Source organism: Tinamus guttatus, unplaced genomic scaffold (assembly GCF_059628265.1).
Source record: "Tinamus guttatus ecotype Peru unplaced genomic scaffold, ASM5962826v1 Tinamus_guttatus_pri_ptg000732l, whole genome shotgun sequence".
NCBI lineage: Eukaryota > Metazoa > Chordata > Aves > Tinamiformes > Tinamidae > Tinamus > Tinamus guttatus.
In genome coordinates this window covers 184863-211394 of record NW_028289266.1, presented here as the reverse complement: position 1 = coordinate 211394, position 26532 = coordinate 184863, and the positions used below count along the sequence as shown (strand labels likewise).

The 26532-nt window shown below is 44.0% G+C and overlaps 2 protein-coding genes across 2 annotated transcripts; one reads left to right on the top strand and one right to left on the bottom strand.

Moving 5' to 3' along the window:
- Positions 1–1724: 1724 nt before the first annotated feature.
- CCDC47 (coiled-coil domain containing 47) lies at positions 1725–7775 on the bottom strand. Its single transcript, XM_088537218.1, has 12 exons — positions 7511–7775; positions 7302–7409; positions 6733–6907; positions 6319–6440; positions 6008–6073; positions 5275–5376; positions 4676–4786; positions 4028–4113; positions 3535–3593; positions 2621–2730; positions 2282–2449; positions 1725–1992 (listed from the first exon to the last, which is right to left on the bottom strand). The coding sequence occupies exons 1-12, from the start codon at positions 7769–7771 to the stop codon at positions 1912–1914; spliced, it is 1449 nt and encodes a 482-aa protein (XP_088393344.1). The 5' UTR covers positions 7772–7775; the 3' UTR covers positions 1725–1911.
- A 1961-nt stretch (positions 7776–9736) lies between these two features.
- Positions 9737–24896, top strand: DDX42 (DEAD-box helicase 42). Its single transcript, XM_088537217.1, has 18 exons — positions 9737–9809; positions 11318–11554; positions 12664–12814; positions 13530–13591; positions 14669–14705; positions 16201–16350; positions 16626–16730; positions 17212–17331; positions 17577–17753; positions 18166–18294; positions 18503–18602; positions 19187–19234; positions 19756–19853; positions 20531–20807; positions 21336–21562; positions 21888–21998; positions 22848–22949; positions 23580–24896. Exons 2-18 carry the CDS (start codon positions 11334–11336, stop codon positions 24303–24305), a joined length of 2841 nt encoding a protein of 946 aa, XP_088393343.1. The 5' UTR covers positions 9737–9809; positions 11318–11333; the 3' UTR covers positions 24306–24896.
- Positions 24897–26532: the final 1636 nt, after the last annotated feature.

Genomic DNA, 26532 nt, shown 5'->3' with positions numbered 1-26532 from the left:
CTCCGCCCCGGGCCCCGCTCCGCTCCCGCCGCCCGGGCCCGGCTCCGCCGCCCGCTCCGCGGCTCCGCCCGCCGCAGGACACCGGCGCGTGACGTCAGGGCGCTGATACGTCACGCCGGGCGCCTGGCGCGCGCGTGACGCCGGCCCTAGAGCCTCGCGCGCGCGCTCTCGTGCGGGCGGCGGCGCCATCTTGTCTCCCCGCAGAGAGGGGCCGAGGCGCCGCCGCGCGCGGGGAAACGCGCCCCGCTCCCGCCTCAACAGCCCCGAATGCGGGACGGGACGAGGCCGCTCCCGCGCCCCGTGCGGGCAGCACCGGCTTCAGCCGGGACCTACCCCCCCTTCTGCGCCCCCGGGCTCCCCGGAGTGGAGGGCGTTGGAGGGGGCCCTCGCGAAGCGCAGAGCCCAGCAAAGTACAGCAGGCAGGTGCAGTGTTTCAGTCTTATTTTACTCATTAGGTAGTTCACTTGAATGTTTCATATTACAAAATTAGCTGCCACAGCCCACACCTCCATGGGACTTCAGGAAAGCTGTCCATTTCCGCCCAAGAGCACATTTCCATGCGAAGAACAACTTTATGAAACAATACTGCATTAATCTTAAATCTTTAAAGCTAAATAATGCTAAGATTTCACATAATTACATTAGTTTTGGTTTTAAATTAATTTTACCAACCGTTATAAAATTAATGCATTTGCAGGTATCAGGTTACAGACTTTTCCATTTAAATCAGTGTGAAGTAGCCCATGCTGGAACAAGTGTTTTTAAACACTTGCTGTTTCAACAGCAGCTCATTGTTATTGCCTCAGAACAAACCTTACACAAATTATTGAACAAACAAAAAAGCAAGACATTGTTTCCCCACAAAACTGTAAAAAACCTGTTACAAGCAACAATAAAATGCCTTCTAGACAGGAAGCATTTATAAAATGCAGAGCTCTCTCAGATAGCAAAGTGTTTGCACGGGGGCACTCACTTCCTTCCCCCCATTTATACTCAAAACCCAGAAAGGACCATTTACCACACAAAGAGGACACACATCCTCAAAACATTCTTCCTTGCTTGGGGAAATTGGCAATTGCACAGATACTTCACTGACTCGAACTAGGCAGCAGCTGCTTAGACTAGGAGAAAAGTATTTGAGGCAAATCTGTACAGTTAAAAATATCCAAGGAAAGCTAGTTGAAGCTGCTAACTCACCATGCAGTCACTCCTGAAGAAACACCACGCTTACAGTACAAACTTCACATTGTATTAAGCTTGCAGCATTCAAAACTACAAGTAGGAAACAGTGTTCGTGTGTGCCATTCCCTGGCATCTAACCCATCTACATATTGTATGCATAAGCCAATCAAGCCCACAGATAATCTAATACTGTTTCAGCCCCTTGTTGGTAAAAACTATAACAACAATCACTTCTACGGGGTGTAAATCCCTGAAGTTTCCATACTGTGTATGGAAGGCTCTAAGTGTTTACAAGCTTGATGCAAATAACTGCACACTAAATGATTATGGTGCAGTCTTCTCCTTAATTTAAGAAGTTCCCTCCCCACCTAAACAATTAAAAACAAATTTTAAAACCAAAGCATTGATATGTTACCAGCATATGTGGAGAGATTTACAATCTTCCATTTTTAAAGAAGAAATGACAAAAAGCATTCAGGAATATTGCATTTTTTTTTAGAGACGTAGCAAAAAAAATTAACCACCTGGAATAAAGCTGCAGAGACAAAGCTCTCTACATACACCTGCATGTTGCTGTAATACTCAAAAAAGCAACACCAATGCATGGAGCATTTCTCTTAATGGCTACTAGTGTTCAAAGAAGTGTAAGATTGTGGAGTTAACTATGCCTTTGTACCCTGGGAATTAAAATTCTGCAGGTGGTACCAAGACAGGTTTCCCACAAAGGGTTCACATTGCTTTCACTTTGATTTGCTTCATCTTCATCTGCTTCTTCTCCAGTTTCTTCTGCTCACGCCTCAAAGCTGCTTCCTGTAGGAAAGATAGAGAGACCTAAATGAACAGCAGAGTTCTTCCAAGAAGCAGCTAACCATTTCACAAGAGGAAAGCAAAACAAAACAAAATACAGTCTCTTAGGTTCACATATTGTCTAAGCACAAGAGCTGGCTCCGAAAGCAAGAGAATAAAGCATGAAAGCCGTCTGCCTTCTAGCGTAGGAAGACATTGAAGTTCACCACCCCACTGGTACACCAACGAGCAGCCCTGGAGATACTGCAGGAGAAATCTGCAGGTAGCTGGTAACCATCTGAACTCATCCCACCTCCAGCCGACGCTGTTTTTCTGGATCCTCCTCATTCATGATTCGCTCCTTCTCCGCCCGCTTTTTCTCCTCTCGCCGGGACTGGGCAGCCTCCTGTCTTTGCACGTGAGTCAGTTTAAGGAAGTTCTCTTCCACTCGAGCCCTGTTCTTATCAGCTTTTTGTTTGCCCTTTTCACAGAGAAAAGTTCAGTTACTCATTTTGCTCATGGGGAGCCTGTATTATCAGTGGTAGTTGCATTAGGAACATAAGGCTTCCAACCTTCAGATTAAAGATCAAAGGGTAGTTTTTGAAATTTCATACAATAAGAGTCAGAGGAGAGAAAAGAATACATTGGTTACCTCTCTGTTCAGACGGAATTTCTTCGCTTTGTCAATGGAGTAAATAACCATGCTCATCAGAGGCAGCAAAGACTCCATATCCTTTGGGGAAGTGTTGCCTGAACCAGGCACTGAAAAACAGAGTTCCTCAAGGTAATTCAGTGAGATTGGCAGGCTGCTTCTGTTAGCTCTAATGCTTCTCCCTTACTGCTCGAAGTATTCATGAAAGACAAATACTCATGAACTATCTAGATGAACTATCTGAAAGGGGTGTTTCACTTTGGAGATTCCTTTCAGATTCTTCACACAGTGGCGGGCACATTTCTTCCACAGAATCCTTGGCTTCATCAGTGCAGAATACACATTTGGTGGTTGATTCTGACCTCTTATCATTAACTTCTCTTGGAGCTACAGCCTGGAGTTTCTAAGAAAAATTCAGATGTAGACCCTCAGCCTGTTTATAAATTGAAATGGTGCTAAGACACTGTGTCACCACATCCTGCAGGGAGCAGCACAGATGAAAGTCATCTTTCATAGGTGACCTAACAGGACCACCAGCACAGACATAAGGATGGGTCCCCTGCAGTTCTCAACGTTGCATTTACAAACAGTTTAAAGAATCGAGGGTCTCTTGGGGTCATCCTTTCCCTAATTGTGCTAAGCAGCTCTAAGCAGCAGTTGGGAACTGCACTTGCTTCATGATGGATCATTTTAAGTTCAGGCTGATCCTGAAGCTGGGGGTTCAGTACTGTATTGCCTCGCTATATGCCACTCAGTGAGTGGGGGACGCATTGGGACACTTATTTACTGGTTAATCAGCAAGTGATCATGTTAACATGTGCTGCAGTCACTAGTAATATATTTTCATCCACGTGTGACTCACACAATTAAGTGTGACACCCCTATCTCTCACATACACACACCAGTTCTCTTACCATTAAATGTAAACAGAAGTGTCTTTTTAGTTTCAGGCAGTTTTGTAAGCTGACCCTCCCTGGTAGGAAAGAAAAGATAGTCAGAACATGTAACGAAAAAATATGAGCATATGAAATACATAACATTGTAGCAGAATCTTGTTAAGAACCAAGAGACACTTGCAAACTACTTACAAGAGTAAAATAATATTAAAAAGCTTTCTTTACTCCAATTTTTACTCAAACCATGTAGACTTCTGAAGTGTTTTTTCATTAAAAAAATTAAAAAACATAAAGGCATACTAACAGCACCAACCAGTGCTGTGACTATCAAAGGTCATCTGAGCATTAAGAAGGACACACTTAGAAGCATCAGGACTGTAATCAGCTGTTTCACCTTTGCACCCAGTTTCCTTTTGGGCACGTTCTAGCAGGCAACAAACAAGTCGGTCAGCCTAGACTTTGCTTAGTATTACAGCACCTACTGTAAGGAGAGAGCTGGTTTTATACATACTCTTGCATAAGTTTTGGACCGGAGAACTGGTCCGAGAATTGGACGGACTCGATCTTGTCAGCATAGTGTGTGAGGAAATGCACCATCTGAAAGAGAAGCTGGCGTTAGTTTTTCCTGTCAACGAGTTCTCATCAGTCTGCCCACCCTTATCTGTTTGCTAGACTACCCATGTATGAAAAAACTGGTGTGCTCAGCTTGCTGCAACGACACCAACATTTAAGTACTGCCAATTTTTTTATATCAGGTTTTGCTAGAGGGGGCCTCAGCACATGTGGTTAACATGAGCAACTCCGAGATAGTACATGGGCAACTCTTATTTGGGATTTGTCACTTCATAATCAATCTCAGCTTTGCAGACTGCAGAGAAACCTTCAAAATCCTCTTTTGCATTGGCTGTTGGAGTTAACTTCCAGGCTTCAAAAGGCAGTTTTAAGTTCTCAGTTCAGACCGACAATAGCCAAGTGGAACGAGTGAAATAAATCACAGTTATAACCCTTCAGTTTCCTTTCGGTCAAGACTTCTCAAAACATCACCAAGACCACTAAGCACTCCTGTTGTGATTGTCATAGGAAACAGAATTGAAAAAAATGTCGCTTTTAAGTGTCATGGCCATCAAGGAAGATTTTTCACTAATTCATTCAAGATTACCTTTGCGTCCATCATTCCCTCCGTGACCTCCCCCATCTCTGACAAGATGGCCAGTGAATCTGGAAGCCCATATTTCGCACCAGACTTCGGTTTATCACTGCAGAACTCACTCTATTGAAAAAAGGAGGAAGGGGAAAAGAAAGAAGAGTCCCAGGCATTTAAGTATCTTTAGTCCTGTTATTTGAGACAATCTCATCTCACGTTTTGATGCATTTTCTTGATTTTACATTATGTAAAAATAGATGACGCAGGCCCAGACTTTTTATATTACATGTTGCTATTAAGTTGGCTTTTCACAGCTTGACAAAACCCCTTGTGCAAATTAAGCCAGGATACACACAAGCTATTTGGCCTCATAATACACTCCAACCTCCATCTAAATGAACTATCCATCAAAAGGGAAGCAATTGCTTCTTCTCTCACAGTTCTCGCACCATCTAGCCAGCATTTCATTCACTAGGTGAAAATATCTTTTCCCCCCAGACTAATTCTACCACGTCACTCAAGTTCTCAGCTGTTCCCAGCAACATAAGCCAGAGATGAGAGGTTCTTGTACTTCATTATTCATTTTCCTATTATTCCAATTTGAACACACATACCAGGTCCTGCATCTCTTTCTGAAGTCGCACCAGTGCTTTTCTTGTTCCAACAGCAAACACGTAGGTGTCCATATCCTCATCATTCATTGTTACTTTTATTTGCTGTGTAATAAAATATGATTAGCCTTGATCAGCTTTATAGGATGAACTCTGCCTTCAGACTACTGACCAAGTAGAGACCTGGGTCTCCTACAAGGAAAGTGCTTCTGCTACCTCAAAGTTTGTCTGAAGTTTTCATTCATCTTTCATAACCACAAAGAACAAAGCCCACGTGAGCACTACAGAGCTAAAAATTAAGTTTGAAATTTAGTGCATCTTAAAAACATAAATTGGCTTTTTAATTTTCTGAGGACTCAATTCAGCCTTCCAGTATAACGCTGCATCATAACAACAGTGAATGGAAGAGCAGTTGTAATGCTCGTTTGCATCCACTTTTTGTGAGTGTCTGCCTGCCCCTAATTTAAATATTTTTATGGAAATATGGAAAAAGCATTCACAGTGCATGCATCGCTGTACTCAAGAGCACTCCAACAATAAGACCCATAGATAATGTTAACAATTTACTAGTCATCAGTTTGCATTTTGGAGAAAAAAAGAAATAAGGAATTCATGCAGATTATTACAACAGCTACAGAACTGGAAGATGTGGCATAGGGCAGAAGGACATCAGTCAAAACAATCAAAAGCGGCAGGGCAGAACTGCAGATACGCAAGAGTTTAGCTGAGTACGTACCACTTGGTCACAAGCTGGCCTCATCATGCGAGCAAGAACATTCAGTAGGTCTTGTCTCTTGAGAAACTAAGAACACAAATTTATAAGCACGGAAAAAGATTGCTTAATATACCTGAAATACAACACTTCATAGCATGTAGAAAGGGGGATTAAGGAAAAATGGGGTCTCTTCTCCTGTTTTCTATATTCATTCCCTAAGCATTCACTATTACCTCCTTCTAGTGGCAGAACACTGGGCCATACAGATCTTTAGTATGAAGGAACGTGAATATTGGCCAGAGGTAAACAGTGCTACACACTCTCATCCTTACCTTTAGCTGGATAAGCATTCCTTCACAGCACACCCTGCCAGAGCACCATAAGTTATATATGTGCTCATTTTCTTGATTTAGTTTCCCAGTGCTTGTTGCTTCTTTATTAGTGCCATCATCCCCTAAAGAAAGCAAAAGGAAAATGCAGTCTAACAATCACATATTTAAATAGCAAAGTAGAATTCAGTTGTTTCCAGATTACTTCAGTATCACAAAGAGGCTTCTGAACAGCTTGTGCCACAACATCATAATCTTCTTTCAGCATTCGAAAATTGCATATTATTTATCTACGTGCAGAGCTATCATTAGTATCAACATGAACTTGCATGTAAAGGCATTAGGCTTTATAGGCTACACGAAGATTTAAAACCAGTTCAAATAAGCTAAGCGGAGCTTAGGCATTATGGAACTTACCAACAAGAGCGAAGTTGCTTTCTAGCAGCTCCCTGTGAGTATTGAACCATGCCTGAGCCAGACGGTTGTTCTTGTTCTTCCCAATGATGTAATTCATGATGTAAGCAAGAAGACCTGTTACCATCAGGATCTCCATGTAATAACTCTCCCAGCTGTTTTGAAGGTGAGCAGGGACCTGTCATTAAGTGAATGGAGTTTGTTTTGTCAGTATTAAATGAGGACATTCCCTGCGCACAAGCTATTTTAGAAACATGGAATGTTGAAGAGGCTTCATCCCAAATACAGCAGCAAGCTTCTCAAAGGCCACAGGACAGAGCTAAGTCCTTATATTGCATTTGGCTTTCCTAGCCAAGTATTTCCCGATCTGTATTCCAATCAACAGTTCTCAATTTGAGCAGAGGACAGCATTGATCCAGAGATGGGAGTTCTAGCAACTTACATAATTCAAATAGCAAGTTCTTCAGCAAAGATCATCTCTTACTGTATGTAAAACAGCCATCATGCCGGCATACTGCCATAAACAAACGAGTGATGAAGTATGAGCAGAGCAAATCAAAATCTATACCTACATTAACTATAGTTATGGGGTCTTTACTCTTGCTAGGAGATGAGTCTGGTTTCTCTTCATAACCTTCAAATTCCTCATCATCATATGGTTCACTCTCCGCATCTCCTTCCTAAAGGATAAAAAGCACAAGCAGCACGAAAAGCCAAAGTCTGTCAATAAATAATAATAATAAAAAAAGTATAGAGATACACTAAAGAAACCAAGCATTACCTGTGCATCTGCATCATCAAAGTCTTCCTGATTCTCATCCTGGCCTTCAAGTTCTACAGTGGCTTCTTCTTCATCGTCTTCTGTAGTGATGATCCTCTGAGGAGACTCCGTGATTGCATCTTCAGCAACATCTTCAAATTCAGCAAAGTCATTATCGTCGTACTCCATGATGTCATCTCCATCCTCAAATTCATCGTACTTTGCCAACACAAAACTCCATGGGACGAACAGGACAGCAAGGAAAATACATAAACTCTTCATTTTCTCTGCAAGAATAAATAAATAAATAAATAAAGGGGCAAAACAAAACAAAACTGTATGCTAAAAGATACAATTCCTGTTACGTCAAAGCTCCAGTAATGCTCAGCTTCCAAGAACAAATTCACACCATCAAAGGTCAGGCTGAAGAGAAAGGAGAAAAAAATCCTGTTTTGCTGTCTTCAGTTAAAAAAAAAAAAAAAGTGAGTACATATCCAAGAAAAATAAATAAATAAATAAAAAGCTTAGGAAGTGATGCGCTAGACTCTGTTCTTGCAGAAGCAGCTGAGGCAACAGCAAATTTACATTTGACTAAGTTGGTCAGAGAAGCAGGTTCTAGAAATAGACATGTTCTGCTACACAGAATGACTCTCTGGTAGCATCGCAGAGTCACTAGGCGAGTTCCCAGCAGCCTCCTGATCTGACTCATTTCACGGACACACATTGTGCCCATGGGTGTTATCGATTAGCAATTAGACACGGCCCCATCGATGTGCGTGTTACAAATCTCAAAATGCACTTAGTCTATCAACTCTCAACAGCAACGCCCCGATCGCCTCTGCTAGTTTCAAACAGCTTAGCCTTTGGTTTTTATTATCTGCAAGAAGGAGAAGAGGGATCCTGCACGGTGCCCCCAACAGAGAAAACCAGGGCTCACAGGATCAAAGCTCTGTCCCCAGATCTGCTGCTGACTGACAGTGACCATGTCAGAAAAGTTAATGTTTTCTTTGCTCCCAGTGTCCTGTTTGTTTTGTTTTCCTGCTTAATTTCAAAACAATCTCAGTCTCCTAGTCAGACTCTATAGCACCTAAAATAAAACAGTTTAAACTGAGGGCGTAGAAGAGCATAAATATCCCTACCCGTGCGTTTCACACATGTCTGTGGAGGAGCAGCTGCACCAGATTTGGCAGCAAAACTCTCTCCCTCCACGGGCAGCAGTGAGTGGGAACCTGAATGTTGATGAGGTTGTTTCTATTCCAGGTATGTAAGAAAACAATTTATTTCCAAATTGGACCAAGTCTCTGAATACCGTATGCAGTGAACCTAAGAATGGCAAAAATAAGCACCTTCATCAAAGACTCTTCATTCTAGCAGCAGTTTGAACAAAACCTGTTCACAAGAAGTACAACGAAGACAGAAAACTCAGTAGAGCAGAGCCCACGAATCCAGCACGTTACTGGGCTCAGCAGAACGCCCGGCAGTTTCACTGCCTGGAAATATCCCCATGCAAAAAGAACGCGGCAGCCTCCATAAAACCTGCTGCCAACAAACGCCCGCGGCTGCTCCAAGGCAAGAGCAGAACCCGGTACTCGGGTGAGAGGCTGAAGCCGCTGCCGTCGCAGCGGCCTTTGTTGCCAGACTGGGCAGAATGTGCTCCGGGCGGCCGGGGCTCCCCGCGGCGAGGGGACGGGGCGAGGCCTCCCGGCCCTGCTGGGCCCCGCCGGCCCGGGCGGCGGGGAGCCGCGGGCAGCGGCTGCTCGGCGGCCCAGCCTGCGGCTCCTGCCTCGGGCACGAGTTACGGCTGGAAGCTAAAACCGCCCCCCCAGCGGCGGTGCAGGCCGCCCTCGCGGCCGAGCCCCGCGCACCTGCCCCGCGCACCGCCCCCAGGACGGCCACCCGGCGGGGCCCGGCCCGGCCTGGCCCGCTCCCGCGCCGCGGAGCCCCAGGGAGCCCTGCGGGAAGCGGGCGGCCCCGCGTTACCTGAGTCAGGCACCGCCGCCAGGCCCAACCCGCTCCACTCCGCGCCCGCAAGCGGCGCAGCCTGCGCGCTTAGCGTAGCGCGGCGCATGCGCGCTGGGGCCGCGCGCACACGGGCGGCTCTATGTGTACACGAGGAGGCGGTGCGCAGGGCGCCCTTCCCTGGCGGCTTCACCGCCGCCAGGGCGCATGCGCCGCAGGGTGCCGTGACCTCAGCACGCTACGCACGCACATACAAACGCGCGTGCGTGCGTACGTACGTGCGTCGCGTCTCCACCCCCCTCTCCACACACTCCCCCCGCCCCGGTAACCGGGGAAGCGGCGGCGGTTGCGAGGCCTGAGGGTGAGCAGGGGGCGCGGGGCGGGGAGGGCCCTCCCAGCGGCGAGCGGGAGGGAGGCGGCGGCCCCGCGGCCTCGCGCGGCTCCGGCCACCGTGGCCTGGCCCGCACAAAGGCCCCGCCTCTGCCCCGGGGCCCCGCGGCAGGGAAGGGCCCGGTCCCGCCGCTCCCGAAGGCGGGATGGGCCGCAGGAAGGGGCAGCGGCGGGAAGCAAAGCGGCTCCGTGCCGCCTTTCACTGCTGTCGCGTAGGAGTCCCTTGTCCCGCGCGGCGGCGGTGGGGGGCCGGGGCGGTTGGGCGGGCGAAACTTCTGTTGTCGTTCTCGGGGAGGGGGAGCTTGGGACGCGTAGGGAGGAGGAATCCTTCGCACTAGGCTTGATCACGTAAAGCAGAACCGCCAAGCACAGCGGCAGCAGCACAAGTGCAGCTCCGCATCCCTTCTGGTGCACTTTCTGCCTTCTCATATCACCCGTTTGCAGGGGCGAGGGCTGCAAGTGGGACACCAGGATATTGGATCAACTTCCCCCAGGAAGTGCTAAAAGCAGAGCTTTCCCGGATCTCCTAGCGAGCTCTGTGCTCGCTTGGGATGTGCAGAGCAGGTTGCCAGCTGGGCAGTGCTCTGCCTAGGCAGCCATAGCATCATTTGCTCTCAGGTGTCTGTTCAGGCTGTTTCTTTCACCTGGAAATTATGATCTTATTGAAGGAGACTCTGCAGATGCCAGGTTTTGTTAATAAGGCCGTTAAGGGCCAGCTTATTCAAAGCCCTCAAAAGCACTGGGTGTCCTGCTCAGTTTTTGGCTGCCCTAAGGGTATGACTTGACCATGCAGATGAAATATTAAAGTACTTGGAAGGCATAAATCTTAGTGTATCAGCACAGTCTTCTCTTAACTTAGAGAGCTGAGTTTTGTAAAGACTTTAAAAAGTGGTTTAAAAAAGTGAGGTGAGAGGATGCAAATATGTCTAAGGATGCTTGGTTAAGAAGAGGCAGTTGGCTTTTTGGCAGAACCGTGTACCTTGCCTCATAGCAATGTGCTGTGCTGTCTGCCGCCTTTTTCGCCTGGTCCTCTACAGTTGTTGATTGTAGCAGTGTGCTGTTTGCAAAACCCTGAAACCGTCAAGGATGGTACTGTACGGATGTGCAAAATATTTACTGAGTTGACTTTACATCTCTCCTTCCTCCTTGTTGTTTGAAGTTCTGGCCTTGGGTTTGTTTGTCCTAGCTTGTAAAGTGAGCAAGGCAAACAGCAACTTAAAATATGTCTAAATAGTCAGTGAAGCCTAGGACCCTTTTCAGAAGACAACTCATTTTTTTTTTCCAGTGAAGGTTTTTTTAGGGCGATATGTTCATATTTGCAAGAAAAGAACAAAGCCCAGATCCTTTTTTGGAACCAGGTCAGACCACGCTTTCCCAAGCCTCCTTATTGTGAATGAAGAAATCCCTATTCAAAAAAGATCATGAGTTTAGCATGTAACAGCAGAGAGGGTGTTAATTTGCATGTTCTGATTCTAACAGGTCTATTGAGGGCACCATGAATTGGAATAAAGGTGGACCTGGTACTAAGAGAGGCTTTGGTTTTGGTGGATTTGCCATAACACCTGGAAAGAAAGAGGAACCGAAGCTCTCTCAGCAATCTCACAGTGCTTTTGGAACAGCTGGTTCTTCCGCTGCGTTTGCGAAATCAGGACCTCCACAGCTGCCTTCTTTCTATAAAATTGGGTCAAAGCGAGCAAATTTTGATGAAGAGAATGCGTAAGTAGTGTGTTCCTCCAGTTATAGATTTAAGTGCTTTATAGTTTCCAAGGTCAGAATCTGTGACTTTCATGAGGTTTATGCTTTCAAGAAGGCCTGCTCAGGGGTGGATAACCTAACATTGCACTTTGGTGTAGCAGAATCCTGGCGGCAATCATATCAAGAAAAATGAATCTAATTGCCTGCAGGAGCTCCCATACCACTGCCTCCAATGGTCAGAAACTTCACTTATTGCATGTTGAAAATGATGCCCAGCTCATGTGCTCTGATCTGGAGGTAGTGAGGTACTAGAGATGATGGATCTATATCCAATATAGGTCAGGACTTAGTTGGAGAGAGATGGTAAAAAGCTGAGCCTTCAGTAAAGGACCTAAGGTCATTCCATAGTTTCAGCCTTTTTTAATCACTATCAAAGATAGGCTCTGATAGTGTTTATCCAAAAAAAAAAAATGTGTCTAGTACTTGGCCCTCTGGGATGGGGCAGGAGAGATCTTGCTCTGCAGCAAGCTCTTGGTGTGGGCATGGGCCAGTTTACTCTGTCTCTGGATCTCAGCACATTATCTTTAGAATGAAAACAGTGATGTTTTTTCTGCCTGTATATATATTTAAAAGATTGTGAGATGTTACAGTAGTCTAGGGAGAGCTCTCCCCTCCCTAGGACCATCTCAGAGCTGAGCCTCAGCCAGCTCAATCATCTCCGTGCCCTTGTCTGCACAAGACACATGAGGTGACACATTCAGAATTGAAGGATAAACGTAGGGTATCTTTCACACACTGAAATATCCAAACTGACATTACTTTCCTAAGCCTTCTCTTGGCTACGTAAATGCACTGAATAGGAAGGTTTACAGAAGAGCATCCTGTATTCACCTTCAGAGAGCTCTTCAAGAAGAGGTTTGGTTTCATCACACCTGCTTGCCTTACCATAACTTTTAGGCTTATAACATAAACAATTATAAAAAAGAATCTCAAGGTCTTTTAGTGAGATGTCTTCTGTCCACATTAACTTTTATTGTCCATCTCTATGTGGAAGGCTTGAGTCAATAGCTACCCAGACTGCTACCAGCAGTGTGCTGACCACGCCACTGTATATTTCTCTTTTTTCTCAGATATTTTGAGGATGAAGAGGAAGAGAACAGCAATGTCGAGCTGCCATACATTCCTGCAGAGAATTCCCCCACTCGCCAGCAGCTTCATTCCAAGTCAGCGGACTCTGACAGCGATGATGATCCTCTGGAGGCATTCATGGCTGAAGTGGAGGCAAGACACGGCCTGTGAAATGTTTATTAACTTCCATGGCTTTACTTCTCTCTAGTCAGGAGCAGCAAATGTGCTCATGATTTTAGCAGTCTTTATTCAAAGTGTCCCTTACCGTTTGCTTTCTATGTAAGATATTGTGTTAATTAGAACTCATAACATACCTTTGATACCTTTGTTAAATACTTTGACATAATATACCTTTCTCAAGGTATTTTGTTTGTTTGTTTTTTCGGGATTTACAGTTGCTTAACAGTTTAAGTGTCTTCAACCTGTTAAGGCAGTACAACCAGCTTTGTTGTGGGCATTTTTCGCAATCTGAATGATGATTTATATTCATTATAAGGAGTTTTTTAGCTGCAGTTTTATTAGCTGGATTCTATCACACTGTTCTCAAGAAGAGATTCTATTTTTCCTTGATCATTGCTACGAAGTTACAGGATATAAATTCCAAAAGAACTGGAAGTACAATTTATTTAGCATAATAGGATGTGGGACAAGAGGAAGTTTTGTTCAAAAAGTATTGTCTCTGTGGTGTGATAGTCTAGTTGTAATTGATTTGATTCTTATTACAATATCAAGAAGAGGGGGAAAAGAGAATTTTGTTCTGCTTTGTATTTTCAATCTACAGTCGTGTAATTCTATATAGAAACAATTTTGCCTTTCCGCACTTTACTGTCTTATTTATTTCATGAATCACAATTTTGTGTGCTATTAGGATCAAGCTGCTCGAGACATGAAGAGGCTTGAAGATAAAGACAAGGAGAAAAAGAACGCAAAGTAAGTTCTCTTCTATAATTCACATGCCTGCCTGTCTCTTGTACGGTACTTAAATAATTTCAGTGCATTTTGTTGATGTTCATACTTCTGTACATACCATAATATATATTTAGAAAACAGTATTGACCAGTGCATGATATCCCCCGTGGGTAAAGCTCTGTGCAATAAGAATCAGATGATAGGAGGAAAGAATCTGTGGAGGCATCCTACAGTAAAATATAGACACACTTGTTTTATCTTACACCAGAGATCTTTCCTCAGTAGTCTTGGGACTCACAGGTCACATGTTAGAGAGGTCCTTGGTTTGCAGCACCTTTAATTACTGTGAGTTTGCCAAATCAGCCTGGAAAAAGTTTCCCCTCTTTCCCTACCCTTGCAGTGATCAAGAAGGTTTGGTTCAAAACTACATTTACTTGAGCAAAGTAACTGATTGCTGCTGTGTTTGAAATACTGGAGATGCTGGAGAATCTTCCAAACTTGGACTAGGTTTTAAGATATCCCCTGTAAAGGTGATACATGGTGTAGCATGTGGCAACTGGGATACTAAATTCTGAATTTAAATGGTTTACAGTTGTGCAGTTTGCCTATCTGTTTAGACCAGGGAAAAGAATAGTGCTATTGATTCTTGAAATGATTGTCAGATACATTGGTAGAACTTGCATTGCATGGGGTTGATCAGATTATACATGGTCCTGAAACAGAACACCGGATCCAAATCACCACCTGGGGAAGTTCTGAACTGGATTTGCACTTCCTGGCTCATATTCCTCTTCAGTTATGGGACTTCTGGTAGCATCGAGAGCTTAGACCAGGATGATCTTTGATGTGGCTTCTACTGGGAAGACGGAATCCTAATCTTTCAGTCTCATTAATAGAAGTAAAATGAAGTCTTTGCAGGGCCAATGTTATGGTTGCACCAACTATGAAAACTCCATGGGTTGGGATTTTAAATGTTAATTGAGACGTTAGTGTTGTGTCCTCCACTAAATATGGAGCTCAGCACTAATCAAATGAAAGTATGGAGCTGCGTATGTGGAACACTTGCAGGGAAGTTTGTTTCTCCGCTTGTTTTTCCAGGGGTATTCGAGATGACATTGAAGAGGAAGATGACCAAGTGAGTTCCTATGCAGTCTTTCTATCTTCTTTTTTGTTTTTTATCTTTCCTCCCCAAATAAGTAACTGCTAGGTACAAACAAAACTCCAGTATCATGCACAATACCCTGGAATATTCAGCAGGAAGCTCTAGTGTTTATGCCTTTTGACTCCACCCTTCTAGATGCTTCACTCAGAAAGGAAGAATGCTAGGAAACAATTTCATTCTTTTTCACTCCATTTGAGAAGATTTTTCAGTCAGTTTGACTTTCAAGTTCCTTATGCAGTTTTTTTTCAGTGTCTGAGGCTGTCGTCAAATTTGCAATTAGCAGAGTCAACTAACATGGAGCACCAGTGAGAGGTTATTAAACTGTGGAGACTATTAGCAGTGAAAATTTATGTCTGTTAAGGGCAAGAATCTTTTTTTTTGGGGGGGCTCTTTTTGTTCAGAGGGGCTCCAGTTCTTACTGAAGGCTTGTAGGCATCACCATAAAATGCAAATTGCAAGGAAAGAGGAAATTCATTTCAAAGTGTACCTTTCTACTAAGTTGTAATTAATAACTCTGGTGTTAACTTGTGGTAATGCAGAGCACAGAGGAGTCATCTGGTCTCTCAGGTTTTGCTTCTGATTTGGCGAGAGTAGCCATGCTAAGCTTTCCACAGAGTTGTCTTCCACTTGCCCGCAGCTGTTATTCAGGTGTATTGTATGCATATCTGTGTAACTAAGTGATTAATTGCCCACATTAATGAAAAAGCCCCATTTCTTCATAATTGAACCTTGCTTTAAATATGTGATCTTAAGTCTTTGTTCAAAAGTCAAGTGAGACTGGTGTTTTTCTGCAAGAATGTCTTGGTGTGCAGATTGCAAGTGAGACCTAAATGGCTTTCTGCAAGGCATGAACATATTTGTGATCTCTAAGGGTGGCATGTGACAGTGGTGTCAGTGACTGCTAACTTGGGCTTGTGTTGAAGGACCCTTCTGAAACTCTTCTGAAATAGTTGACAGCAGATGGGGAAAAGTCTGTCTCAGTGAAAAATATTTTATTTACTGGAGTGAAGAGCTGAAGAAAACTACTTTTGGCATAGTTTGTACAAAAAAAAAAAGGAAACACGATTCATTTAGTAACATGGTGTTCTCTGTTTAAAAGGCTGCAGGATTTGTGCTTTGTTTGCATGGAAATATGAATAGATCCTTCTACTGTTAAAGCATAATAAGTCTTGGTGTAAGAGTTCTCAAGCACACCTCTGAGAGAAGAGTTCTTTTTGTTTTGTTTTTGTTTGTTATTTAAGCATTTTGTGTTCAACTGAACAATGTTGCTTTGCTCGTTTCTTATTGTCCTTCTTCTGGACTCACCTGTTGCTGTTTTTTAGAAGGAACCAGTTCTAGTGGTTTCACTTTGTTTCTCAGTAGTAGGTGTTAATGCAAGCAGCCATCTATTGTCTACGTCAATTAAACAAAGTGTAGTAGTATTTTTCCATCCTATTGTATGCGATTTTAGTGATATGTTTTGCTGCAGGAAGCTTATTTTCGCTACATGGCCGAAAATCCCACCGCTGGTGTGGTGCAAGAAGAGGAGGAGGATAACCTTGAGTATGACAGTGATGGGAATCCAATTGCACCGTCCAAAAAAATCATTGATCCTCTTCCACCTATTGACCATTCAGAGGTAGGAGAAGAGTTTATTCCATTTTGGTTTAGTTTGAGGGATTGTAGAAAGCTGTTGGTAGGAAGAAGCTAACAAATCGAAAGCCAGCAGCCAGTATATATAAGTGCTATGTCACTTGAGTTGTACTGAAGATCCTTAAAATGACTTTATAGTAAATAAATGTTCTTAAGACAATTCATAACTTTTTTTTTCTAAAAAGAATGCTTTTACCACCAAAGCAAATGCACAGACAGAGACTCCTGACTCCTGAGCTAACTGAGTAATTACCCTTGCAGATTGAATATCCACCGTTTGAGAAAAATTTCTATAATGAGCACGAAGAAATCACGAGTCTTACCCCACAGCAAGTGGTAGAGCTGCGTCAAAAGCTAAATCTCCGGGTAAGCTGGTCCTCATTCGATAGTAAAACCATCCTCCTTTTGGATTCTTTTGGATTTTCTTAGTAGCTTCAATGAAGATTTTTACGGAGAACTCCCAAGTTTTTAATACCAAGACTCCTACATGCCTTCAACCACTTTGATCAAAATCAACTTTATTTCCCCCAGTAGTTCTTTAAAGACCTCTCTGGACTTCTCAAAGTGGGTGCCCAAGATCTCCTGCTGCTTAGTTGCATGTGAACTAAAAGCTACAGAGCTGGAAACGAAAATCAGAAATACTATATGCAGGAATCAGTTTTTTGCCATCTGTGACTTGTTAGCATAACAAAGAAGTCCTGTTTACACAATTTATCTTGAATATTCACTCAGTAAAACTTCAGAAAATAAAAAGCTTATTTTCTGAGATGGAGTTATACCTTCTTAATTTTCGTGTATGTTCTCTGTTCTTTTACCTTTTTGAACCATTATTTCTCTCTATTTCTAGGTCTCTGGTGCTGCTCCTCCACGGCCTGGTAGTAGTTTTGCTCATTTTGGTTTTGACGAGCAACTTATGCATCAAATTAGGAAATCTGAGTATACCCAGCCCACTCCTATACAATGTCAGGTGAATGTTGATGCTTCTAAACATAACTAATGGAACATATGCAAAGTCAAAATATGCTAATTGCTTTCAGCCCTTAAACTAATTCTGATCGGAACCTAACAATAAAACTACATAAGCATCCTCGTCTACTGCTGTGGGTCCCCTGTAATGTTCTTTCTTTTTCTATTTGGGTATGCATATAGTGTCCAACAAGAGTATCTTTAAGTTAGACGTAACAGGAGTTTCAAATCCCCTTTAATTTTTAGGGTGTTCCAGTTGCACTGAGTGGCAGAGATATGATTGGAATAGCTAAGACTGGAAGTGGAAAAACAGCAGCCTTCATCTGGCCAATGCTGATTCACATCATGGATCAAAAGGAGCTTGAACCGGGGGATGGTCCGATTGCTGTGATCGTGTGCCCGACCAGAGAGCTTTGCCAACAGGTAGATACGTAATAAATATACATACATGCTTATATTTTCTTATGGCAATATTCTTACAGAAGATACAATTCTATGCAGAAAATGTAATCAGAGAACATTAGTATTCTATTTGAAAAAAATATACATTTATAAAATATATTCATAAAATAATATTATATTTTATAAAATTATATTATATTTATAAAATAATAGAACATGTGGGTTAAATTGCAGTTGGATGCCTAAATACATTTCCCTGATAAATTAATGGAAATTATCCACAAATATTGAAGCATTCAGCCCTGAGGATTTCTGATTCGTTTCATTATTACCTGAGAAGTGGATTTTAGGAGCTGGACTGTATTTCCAAGATAGGGATATTTTCTGAGATGCATCTGACATGACCTGTGGTGTTCTCTCTTTAAATTCTCAGATTCATTCTGAATGTAAGCGCTTTGGTAAAGCCTATAATCTGCGCTCGGTAGCTGTGTACGGAGGAGGAAGCATGTGGGAGCAAGCCAAAGCCCTCCAGGAGGGGGCAGAGATAGTTGTCTGCACACCAGTAAGTACCTCTATGCGCACCAGTAAGTACCTCGGTGCACACAGAACAATTCTTTTTGCTGTTTAACTGAAGCTGAGGGAGATTTATAATCCTATCAATGATACAGAATTTATTATCTGATCACTTAAACCCAGGATCTTTCTGAATTATTGAGGACAAATATGTTTGAATTAATTTTTGGCTTTTTTCTTTTTCTCTCTTTTCATAGGGTCGTTTGATTGATCATGTGAAAAAGAAAGCTACGAACCTTCAGAGAGTCACTTACCTTGTGTTTGATGAAGCAGACAGAATGTTTGATATGGGGTTTGGTATGTATTGGACAACAGTTGCTGTTTTGCAAAGCAGTGGTGTCTGGTCCCCGGCTTAATATCTTAATATAATTGCCTAGAATGCCTGTGACTTCGTACTTACTAATGTGAAATATGTTAAGGAATTATTCTGTTGACAGAGCTCGTGTTTAAAGTCCATGATTTAATATTCATTGGTGTAAAGAGATTGGCCAACCCCAGCTGATGAATAAAGTCCCATTATCCTGATTTTTACCTTAGAACTGCTGAATATCTTTGTACAGGTCACTTCTGTGCTTCTCTGTTGCAAACTAGTGATGTGGTAAGAGTTTTTTGTTTTGTTGCAATATTAGTTCAGGTCTGTGTGGGTTTGAATATGTGCCTACATGGTCACCAAAGAATCATGGCACAAAGCAAAGAACTTTCCAAAACTGCATTCCGCAGCAAAGAGCACATGGAAGCCACAAAAAAATTAAATACTAAATGAGAACCACTAATTTATTTTATGGTAATATGTTAAATACAGGGGTAAAGTTGCCCTTTGAATTATTTTACTAACTAATGAGCATGCAGTATTGATTAGAGCATTTTTTCTGTCTCTGCAGAATATCAGGTCAGATCCATTGCAAGCCACGTACGTCCTGACAGACAGAGTAAGTATAAGCATGTTTTAAAATAAACTTCTTGCGTCAAAGGAAACCGTAGGTGGGCTACCAGGTAAGATTCTGGAAAAGAGCTTGAGGTTCTGTTTCCTTTTCTAGACACACCCACAAGATGAGGCTTTTGTAAGACTTTAGTGGTATTTTTCTCAGTGTGAGCTATTTGGAGGAAGCAGTGTTAAATATAGGCATTTAACCACCTTGTTCATCAGTCTTTAATCCCTCCACAGATTTTACTTGCAGGGCAGCTGAATACATGAATTAATATTCATGTGTTTTCAGATCTTGTGACCTAACATGCCCTTAAAAGCACACATTATTCTAATAAATTAGCATGAATTATAGTTTTCATTAGAATTGATAAACTAGGTTATAGCTGCAGACCGTGGTCATCTAGTACAGTCCTACATTCACAAGATCTGTGTAGTGTTTTCACAATTCGAAAAGGAAATTTGTTTCAAGGAGTTCAAATACTGTTTTTTTTTGTTTGTTTGTTTTCCTTGTTTTTCTTTTAGCCCTCTTGTTCAGTGCCACTTTTCGTAAGAAGATTGAGAAATTGGCCCGTGATATTCTCATCGACCCAATTCGAGTTGTGCAGGGAGACATTGGAGAGGTAACTCCACATTACTTCTGAGACAGAGAAACAAACCGTTCCGTGCAATCACAGAGTTCCTCTTCTTGTTTCTTTGATCTCAGTTATACTTTGAGAACATCATCCTTGGGATAATTAATGTGTAGAAATTAAATCTTTCAGAGGATCTTCCAGGTAGTGCTGTTTGCTCCACTACGTTTTTATTACTTTCAGCACAGATTGCATAGAGAATCTGTATATACCTCGGCCCTTCTTGACTGTAAGGACACATCACAGCTCACAGGAGTGCTTTCTGTGGTCGCCATATGAATAATTTTTAATGATGAGCATCCTCTCTGTCTCAGACCTTGCACTTGCACAGTCTGTTTTAGATGTTAATAACATCTGACACAGGAATATCTGAATTATAAGTACCCATCTTTAGATCAATAGGGTGCTAAGCTGCATCATGTCAAAGACTGTTCTTTGCCTCTAGTAGATTTTCAGAGTAGTTTGGTTAACCCTTGCCTTTTCTGCACTATGAAGGCAAGGTTGTCAGTGGTTAGACGGAAAGAAGATAGGTGAAACACCTTGCAGCTTTGCAGCTTCCCCACTCTATCCTCAGACCTGGTTTAAATTCCTGGGTTTTGTTCTGCCATGTGTGTTTGTCACACTGTCCTGTGTTGTGCATTGCTACTTGTCCTTATTTCTTCCTCTAGGCAAATGAAGATGTTACTCAAATTGTGGAGATTTTCCCCTCTGGCCCTAGCAAATGGAACTGGCTGACTCGGCGCCTCGTGGAGTTCACGTCGTCTGGGAGTGTCCTCCTCTTTGTCACCAAGAAGGCAAATGCAGAAGAGCTGGCCAATAACCTCAAGCAGGAGGATCATAATCTAGGACTGCTTCATGGTGACATGGATCAGAGTGAGAGGAATAAAGTCATCTCAGAATTTAAGAAGAAGGGGATCCCGATACTGGTAGCAACTGATGTGGCAGGTACGTGGTCTTCTCCAAAGTAGCTCGCAGAAGTTGTAGAACTCAACAGAGACACTAACACATATCAGTGGAAGGGAAATGCTGCTCTGTTTTCTTTACAAAGAGCGGATCTCATGAGATAACCCTAAATTTAAAAAGTCCCTTAAGTAGCACACTAATGCTGTTTTAAAGTTTATTTCCTTCGATGTAGCTGTCACTGATGGACCTTCCTGATGCATAGAAATGAAAATAAAGGGCAAACAATAGAGTTGGCTTCTACAAATGCCAGACTATATTTTCCAGATGTTTTTCAGACGTATGCTGTATTAGCAAGGGATCTTTAAGTATTTACAATCCTATAGTGATGTTTGCTGCAATGTGAGAGATACCTTTTCCAGTATACAATAAGGAAATAAGCTGCCTCTTAAAGAAATAGTTGCTGTTCACTGATCAGCAGAAACATTACGCATGCTTCTGTGAACAGGGGCTGGACACATGTGAAACCTTCTCTAGAACAGCTTTTATATTGTTCCCTTCCTTGTATCACAGCCCGTGGATTGGACATTCCTTCCATTAAGACTGTGATCAACTACGACGTGGCACGAGACATAGACACGCACACCCACCGAATCGGTCGTACTGGCAGAGCGGGCGAGAAGGGGGTTGCCTACACTCTGCTGACTCCAAAAGATAGCAACTTTGCTGGCGATCTCGTCAGGAATTTGGAAGGAGCTAATCAACATGTTTCCAAAGAGCTGTTGGATCTTGCAATGCAGGTACAAAAAAGCAACATGTCTTGAGAAGAGGAAGGTTCCTTCCGTGATTGGTGGAATGAGCAAATCAGGAAATTGGAGACTTTGACTCCGTCGTACATTTGCAGTGGCCTTTTGGCAATTGACACTGCTTTCAAGGAGGCTTTCTGGGGGTTTTATGGCCTTGGAAAGAATCCAGGGTCGCTATATGAGAAAATATTTTTTTTTCAGCCTCTTGCATTTATCAAGTTTGTGGGGTTTTGTTTGTTTGTTTGTTTTTATCATCTTGATAGATGAAGCATAGTTGAGATTAAGATAGTTGAGAAGCATTTTCTTTTCTTTTATATAGAACCCATGGTTCCGGAAATCCCGTTTCAAAGGAGGAAAAGGCAAGAAGCTGAATATTGGGGGTGGTGGCTTAGGATACCGTGAACGTCCCGGTCTGGGATCAGAAAGTTCTGTAAGTAGAAATGTTGAAGTTGTTTGCTTGGAACTGTTTAAACTTGGAATTGACTTTTTTAATTTGAAAATTCTTCTTAGCGCTGAAATGTAGCCTCTGCTTTTAAAGGTTTTAATAGCACAGAATCTTTTGAAGTTTGTACTGGAAATATCTCCAGTAAAGTTATTTGTCCTTTGTTTTCATCCTGTTGCCCAGAGCTACCTTATATAGAGCCAGAGTGATGCAGAAGAGATGAGAGGTTCTTCCCAAAACAGGCTGTCAGTGCAAAATTTTGGGGGTCCTAACTGTTCCTGATCCACATAATTGTATAATACACATGCCAATAATTTACTCAAAAAGCTCTTCCCAGACTGATTTTTGGCCCCAAAAAGCATTGCAGCATTCAGAGCAGTTACTAAGATATTGTCCATGCTAGGCAAACAGCTCATGGTCAACATGTAGGATGCAGAATTTAGCTGTAGACATGTTGAAAGAACATCGTGTTTGGCATCTCTTCAAAAGTCACAAATGAAGCCTTGTTGACACTTAAGATTAGCTCTGAACTCTGTGAACCTCACCACCCGCTTGCATTTGCCTTGTGCTGCCACTGTAGGGAGCTGGGAAACGTGGCACTGGTGCATCACGAGGCCTTAGTGCTCCTTTGCTTTCCTGCTACCCTCGAGGTCCTGGGGCCAGCTGTCCTGCTGCACAGTGCTCCACAGAAGTTTGTGATCCGTAATAAACACATCGAGTGTTTATTAACATATAATGTGTATATGCAATGTGTGATAAACACGTTGAGTGTTTATTACAGATCAAGAGTGTCTGCATTGGATAAATCTCTCCTGTTTCTCTTTCCTTTCTGCTTAGGACCGTGGAAACAACAGCAGTGTGATGAGTAACTATGAGGCCTACAAGCCGTCCTCGGGGGCGATGGGAGACAGACTTACAGCAATGAAAGCAGCTTTTCAGGTGGGTCTCATGGCTTGTATCCCAAGATCTAACTTAAGAGGAAAGGAAATAACAGTAAATATATCTATTACTGACGATTCAAGGCAACTTTTTTTTTCCTCCTCTGAATGTGTGGAAACCCTGTTGACTTCAGGGAAGCTGAGTTTGGCAGTTGTGTCCGTATCTCATCTGCTTGGAGCACTCAGTATTGCAGTCCAAAGTGGAAGGGTTAGTGTGCAGGCTGGACTCAGCAAATCTGCGCAAATTAATTTGCCCAACTTGTTTTTTTTCTGCTGCCTATTTGCTGTTTTTTTTTTTTATTTCCTTTTGTATTCTGCTGCTAACCTTGAGCATTTAGATCACTCAGCAGCAGTAGTGTAATTGCAATCAAAAGAAATGGGGAACAGAGAAACTTGAGTATAAAAATGCTTGAGGGTAAAAATCGACCCCACAATTCCTTTGTTTTTATGGCCTGGTAGCAGGTGGCTGTTACTAATTCCATGTTCATAAGCACGACAGGAATGTAGTCACCCCAAGACTGACTTTAGGGGCTCCCCAAATTCCAGGACGGGCTGGGTGTGCGCGGTGACTGTTCTGTGGTGCGGCGCAGGGGCAAACACGCTGTCTTTCTTCTTTCCTTGTTTGCTGTAGTCCCAATATAAGAGCCACTTCGTTGCTGCAAGCCTTAACAACCAAAAGACTGGTAGCTCGGCCGCTGGCGCTAGCGGCTGGACCAGCGCCGGGAGCTTGAATTCGGTACCGACGAGTTCGGCGCAGCAAAACGCTGCCAACGCCGACGGCCCCATCGCAGCCACAGCCGCAGCCAAGGGTGTTCCAGGCTTCACCAGCAGCGGGAATCTGAGTAGCGTTCCCACCTTCCCAAGCGTCGGAATACAGGGCTTCAACAGCACGAATGCCAGCACCAACAGTCGGGAAGGCATCGGTTGCAGCAGTGGTGGTGGCGGCGGTGTTGGTGGCAGTAGTGGTGTTGGTGGCAGTGGCGGTGTTGGTGGTGTCAGGGAACGATACAACGACAACCGCAATAACCGCCACAACGATGTTCAGCGCCGCGCGGAGGGTGCTGGTCGCTACAACGATGTTCAGCGCCACGGAGAGGGGGGCGGTCGCCATGCTGATGGGTACCGCCACGGAGACAGCCGGCACGGGGACAGCCATCGCCACGGTGAAAACCGGCACCCTCCGGATGCAAGCGGTGGTAATCGCAATAACGGTGACAGCAGGAATAGCAACGAAGGGAGGAACAACGAGAACAGGAACGGTGAGAACAGGAAGGAAGGCAACAGCCGAGACAACAAGACAGATGGTTTTGCTGTCCCTGAGCCCCCAAAACGCAAGAAGAGCCGATGGGACAGTTAAAAGCTGGTGCTTCACAGCCTGGAATCCCTGCAGGTAGTGATGTCGTTTTCCAGAGGATTTCTTGTCTTTGGGGTGACTGGTTGTTGAGCAGCTGCGGGAGGAGAAGGAAACCGTGCAAGCTCCCCGTGCAAGGGCTGGTACATCTGCGGGCAGCTCCGCTCTCATGACGTGTACACACAACGCTTAGTCAAAGAGGAATCACTTTGATAAGCTCCCCGGATTCTGCTTTCCAACATTCACTGCTCGAGTGACTCTGTGCTGGGTTTAAACAGAACTTGTTGGCACGAAGGAGGCTGTTGGTTTCACATCTATGGGACATTGAGAAACTGTTGTCCATAGAGGTTTAAAGTTGTCTTTTCTTAATCAGCGTACACATTTTAAAACCTATCCATTTAGAGGTGCTCAGGACCCTGTTAAACATTAACCTTCCAGCAATTTGTTCAGTACAATGGATTCTTCTCCAATCTATTCTTTCCATGTATTATCTCATTCCCAAATAATTTGGTCTCCAGGTTACTCCCTACATCTCTCCCCGCTCGATTAAGAATAGATCAATTTGCGATGCTGCAGGTGGGATAGAGCAAGTTGATTTTTCTTTCCTTTTATTTTTTACCTGAAGCTGCTCCAACAATCCCCATCCCAGCTCACCCTGGTGCTGTGCATAGAGCAGGACGGAGCCCCCGGCTTGGCACTGAGTCGGTCCCATTGCCCACGTGGCTTTTCCTCCTAGAGACCCTCTTCTCCCCAGATAACCTTCATCTTGGTGGAGCCTGCATAGCAAACAACTCTGCTGTGCCTATTCACCCTCTGTTATGAGAGGGCCAAGTGCTTTCCTCAAATGAAAATCAAAAAAGGGAAAATAAATTGATATGCCCCAGCAATGGAAGGCTGGTGCCCCCGTGAAGCTGAGTGAAGGGACCTGCTGCTGAGAAGCCTGTAGGGAGAACCTGAAAAGTGATTGAAGTGGAACAGCTCAAATATCACCCCATATTGGACACATGTAGTTAAAACTGTAAAATCTTGCTTGACCATTTTTAACCCGTTGTGTGTATTATCTGTTTTTTAACTTTTTTTTTCTTTTTTTTTGCGCCATAAAGGTAAGGAAAAATCTCTTTTGTTGAAACACGCCAGCACCCACCTCTGTCTTGTTTCTACCAAGAGAAGTATCAGAAACTGTCAGGTTTTTGTGACATTGTGATGTTTTCTTTATCAGCTGTGCATTTACTTTCTGCTTGCTCTAGTAAATGTTTTATTACTGGGACAACATATTTAACACGTGCTCTTTATTCTCCACTCCTTCCTCTGGCTGTGTTGGCATTTTGATGCAGTTTTGCCTTGGTATTCCTATCTTTTCCCTAAAAGAGGTTTGAGCTGAATTATGGAATTGGAGTCTGCTCAGAAACCTCTCTGTGCTGCTTGGAGCCCTCTGCTCTCGCTCAGCCGGGTCCGAGGTGTGCACAGACCTCGGCTTGTTCAGTGTTGGGAGAAGTGACCTCTTATTCCTGTCAGATGTGGTGGGCTTTAGGAGCAGCCATTGCCTCTTCTCCTTATCACACCTAGGCTTTGTTGTGCTGCCCGGTTAAAGATTTGGGAGTTTCAGACCCCCCAAAATAGCTACTTAGTCCAGAGCTGCCACCTGCTCCTTCCCTTCCTGCCTCTCGGGCACCCGCGTGTGGCTGCGGTTCCTCCCCTTCTTTCTAGCACGTCTCTTTGCTGCTTTGGGTAGAACTATTGAAATTCCTCACCCCTCTCCCAGCTCTCCGGAGCCCCTGGGACGTGGCTGAGTAAACAGTGAGCGGTGGCAGGGAGCTATAAATGGGAGTTCACAGCCCCGCGCGAGGGACACGAGGGGCTGGAGTCCCTCTGGGCTGAACAAAGCGGCAGTGTGAGCGCCGGGCCGGTCGCGCGGGACCAGGAGCCGGAGCACGAGGGCCGAGCAACTCGCTTGGGGCAGCCCAGGTTTGGGAAGCCTGACCCGGCGCTCCCGCCTCCAGGTCCCACCTCGCACCCCCTGCTTGTACCTGGTGACAAACCCAGCCCTGCTCCCGGCTGCGTTCCCAGCACGGAGCCCTTTCCAGCCCCATTGGAGGTGACGGGGACGCTCCTGACTCCACACCGTCTGCTGGAGCGTTTAGTGACAGCGAGTCCTGGTGCCCTCCTTGTGCTGCTGCTTCTCCTGCCCTTCCAGCACTTTCTGCTCCTTGTGGCTTGGTTTAGATCCCTGCAC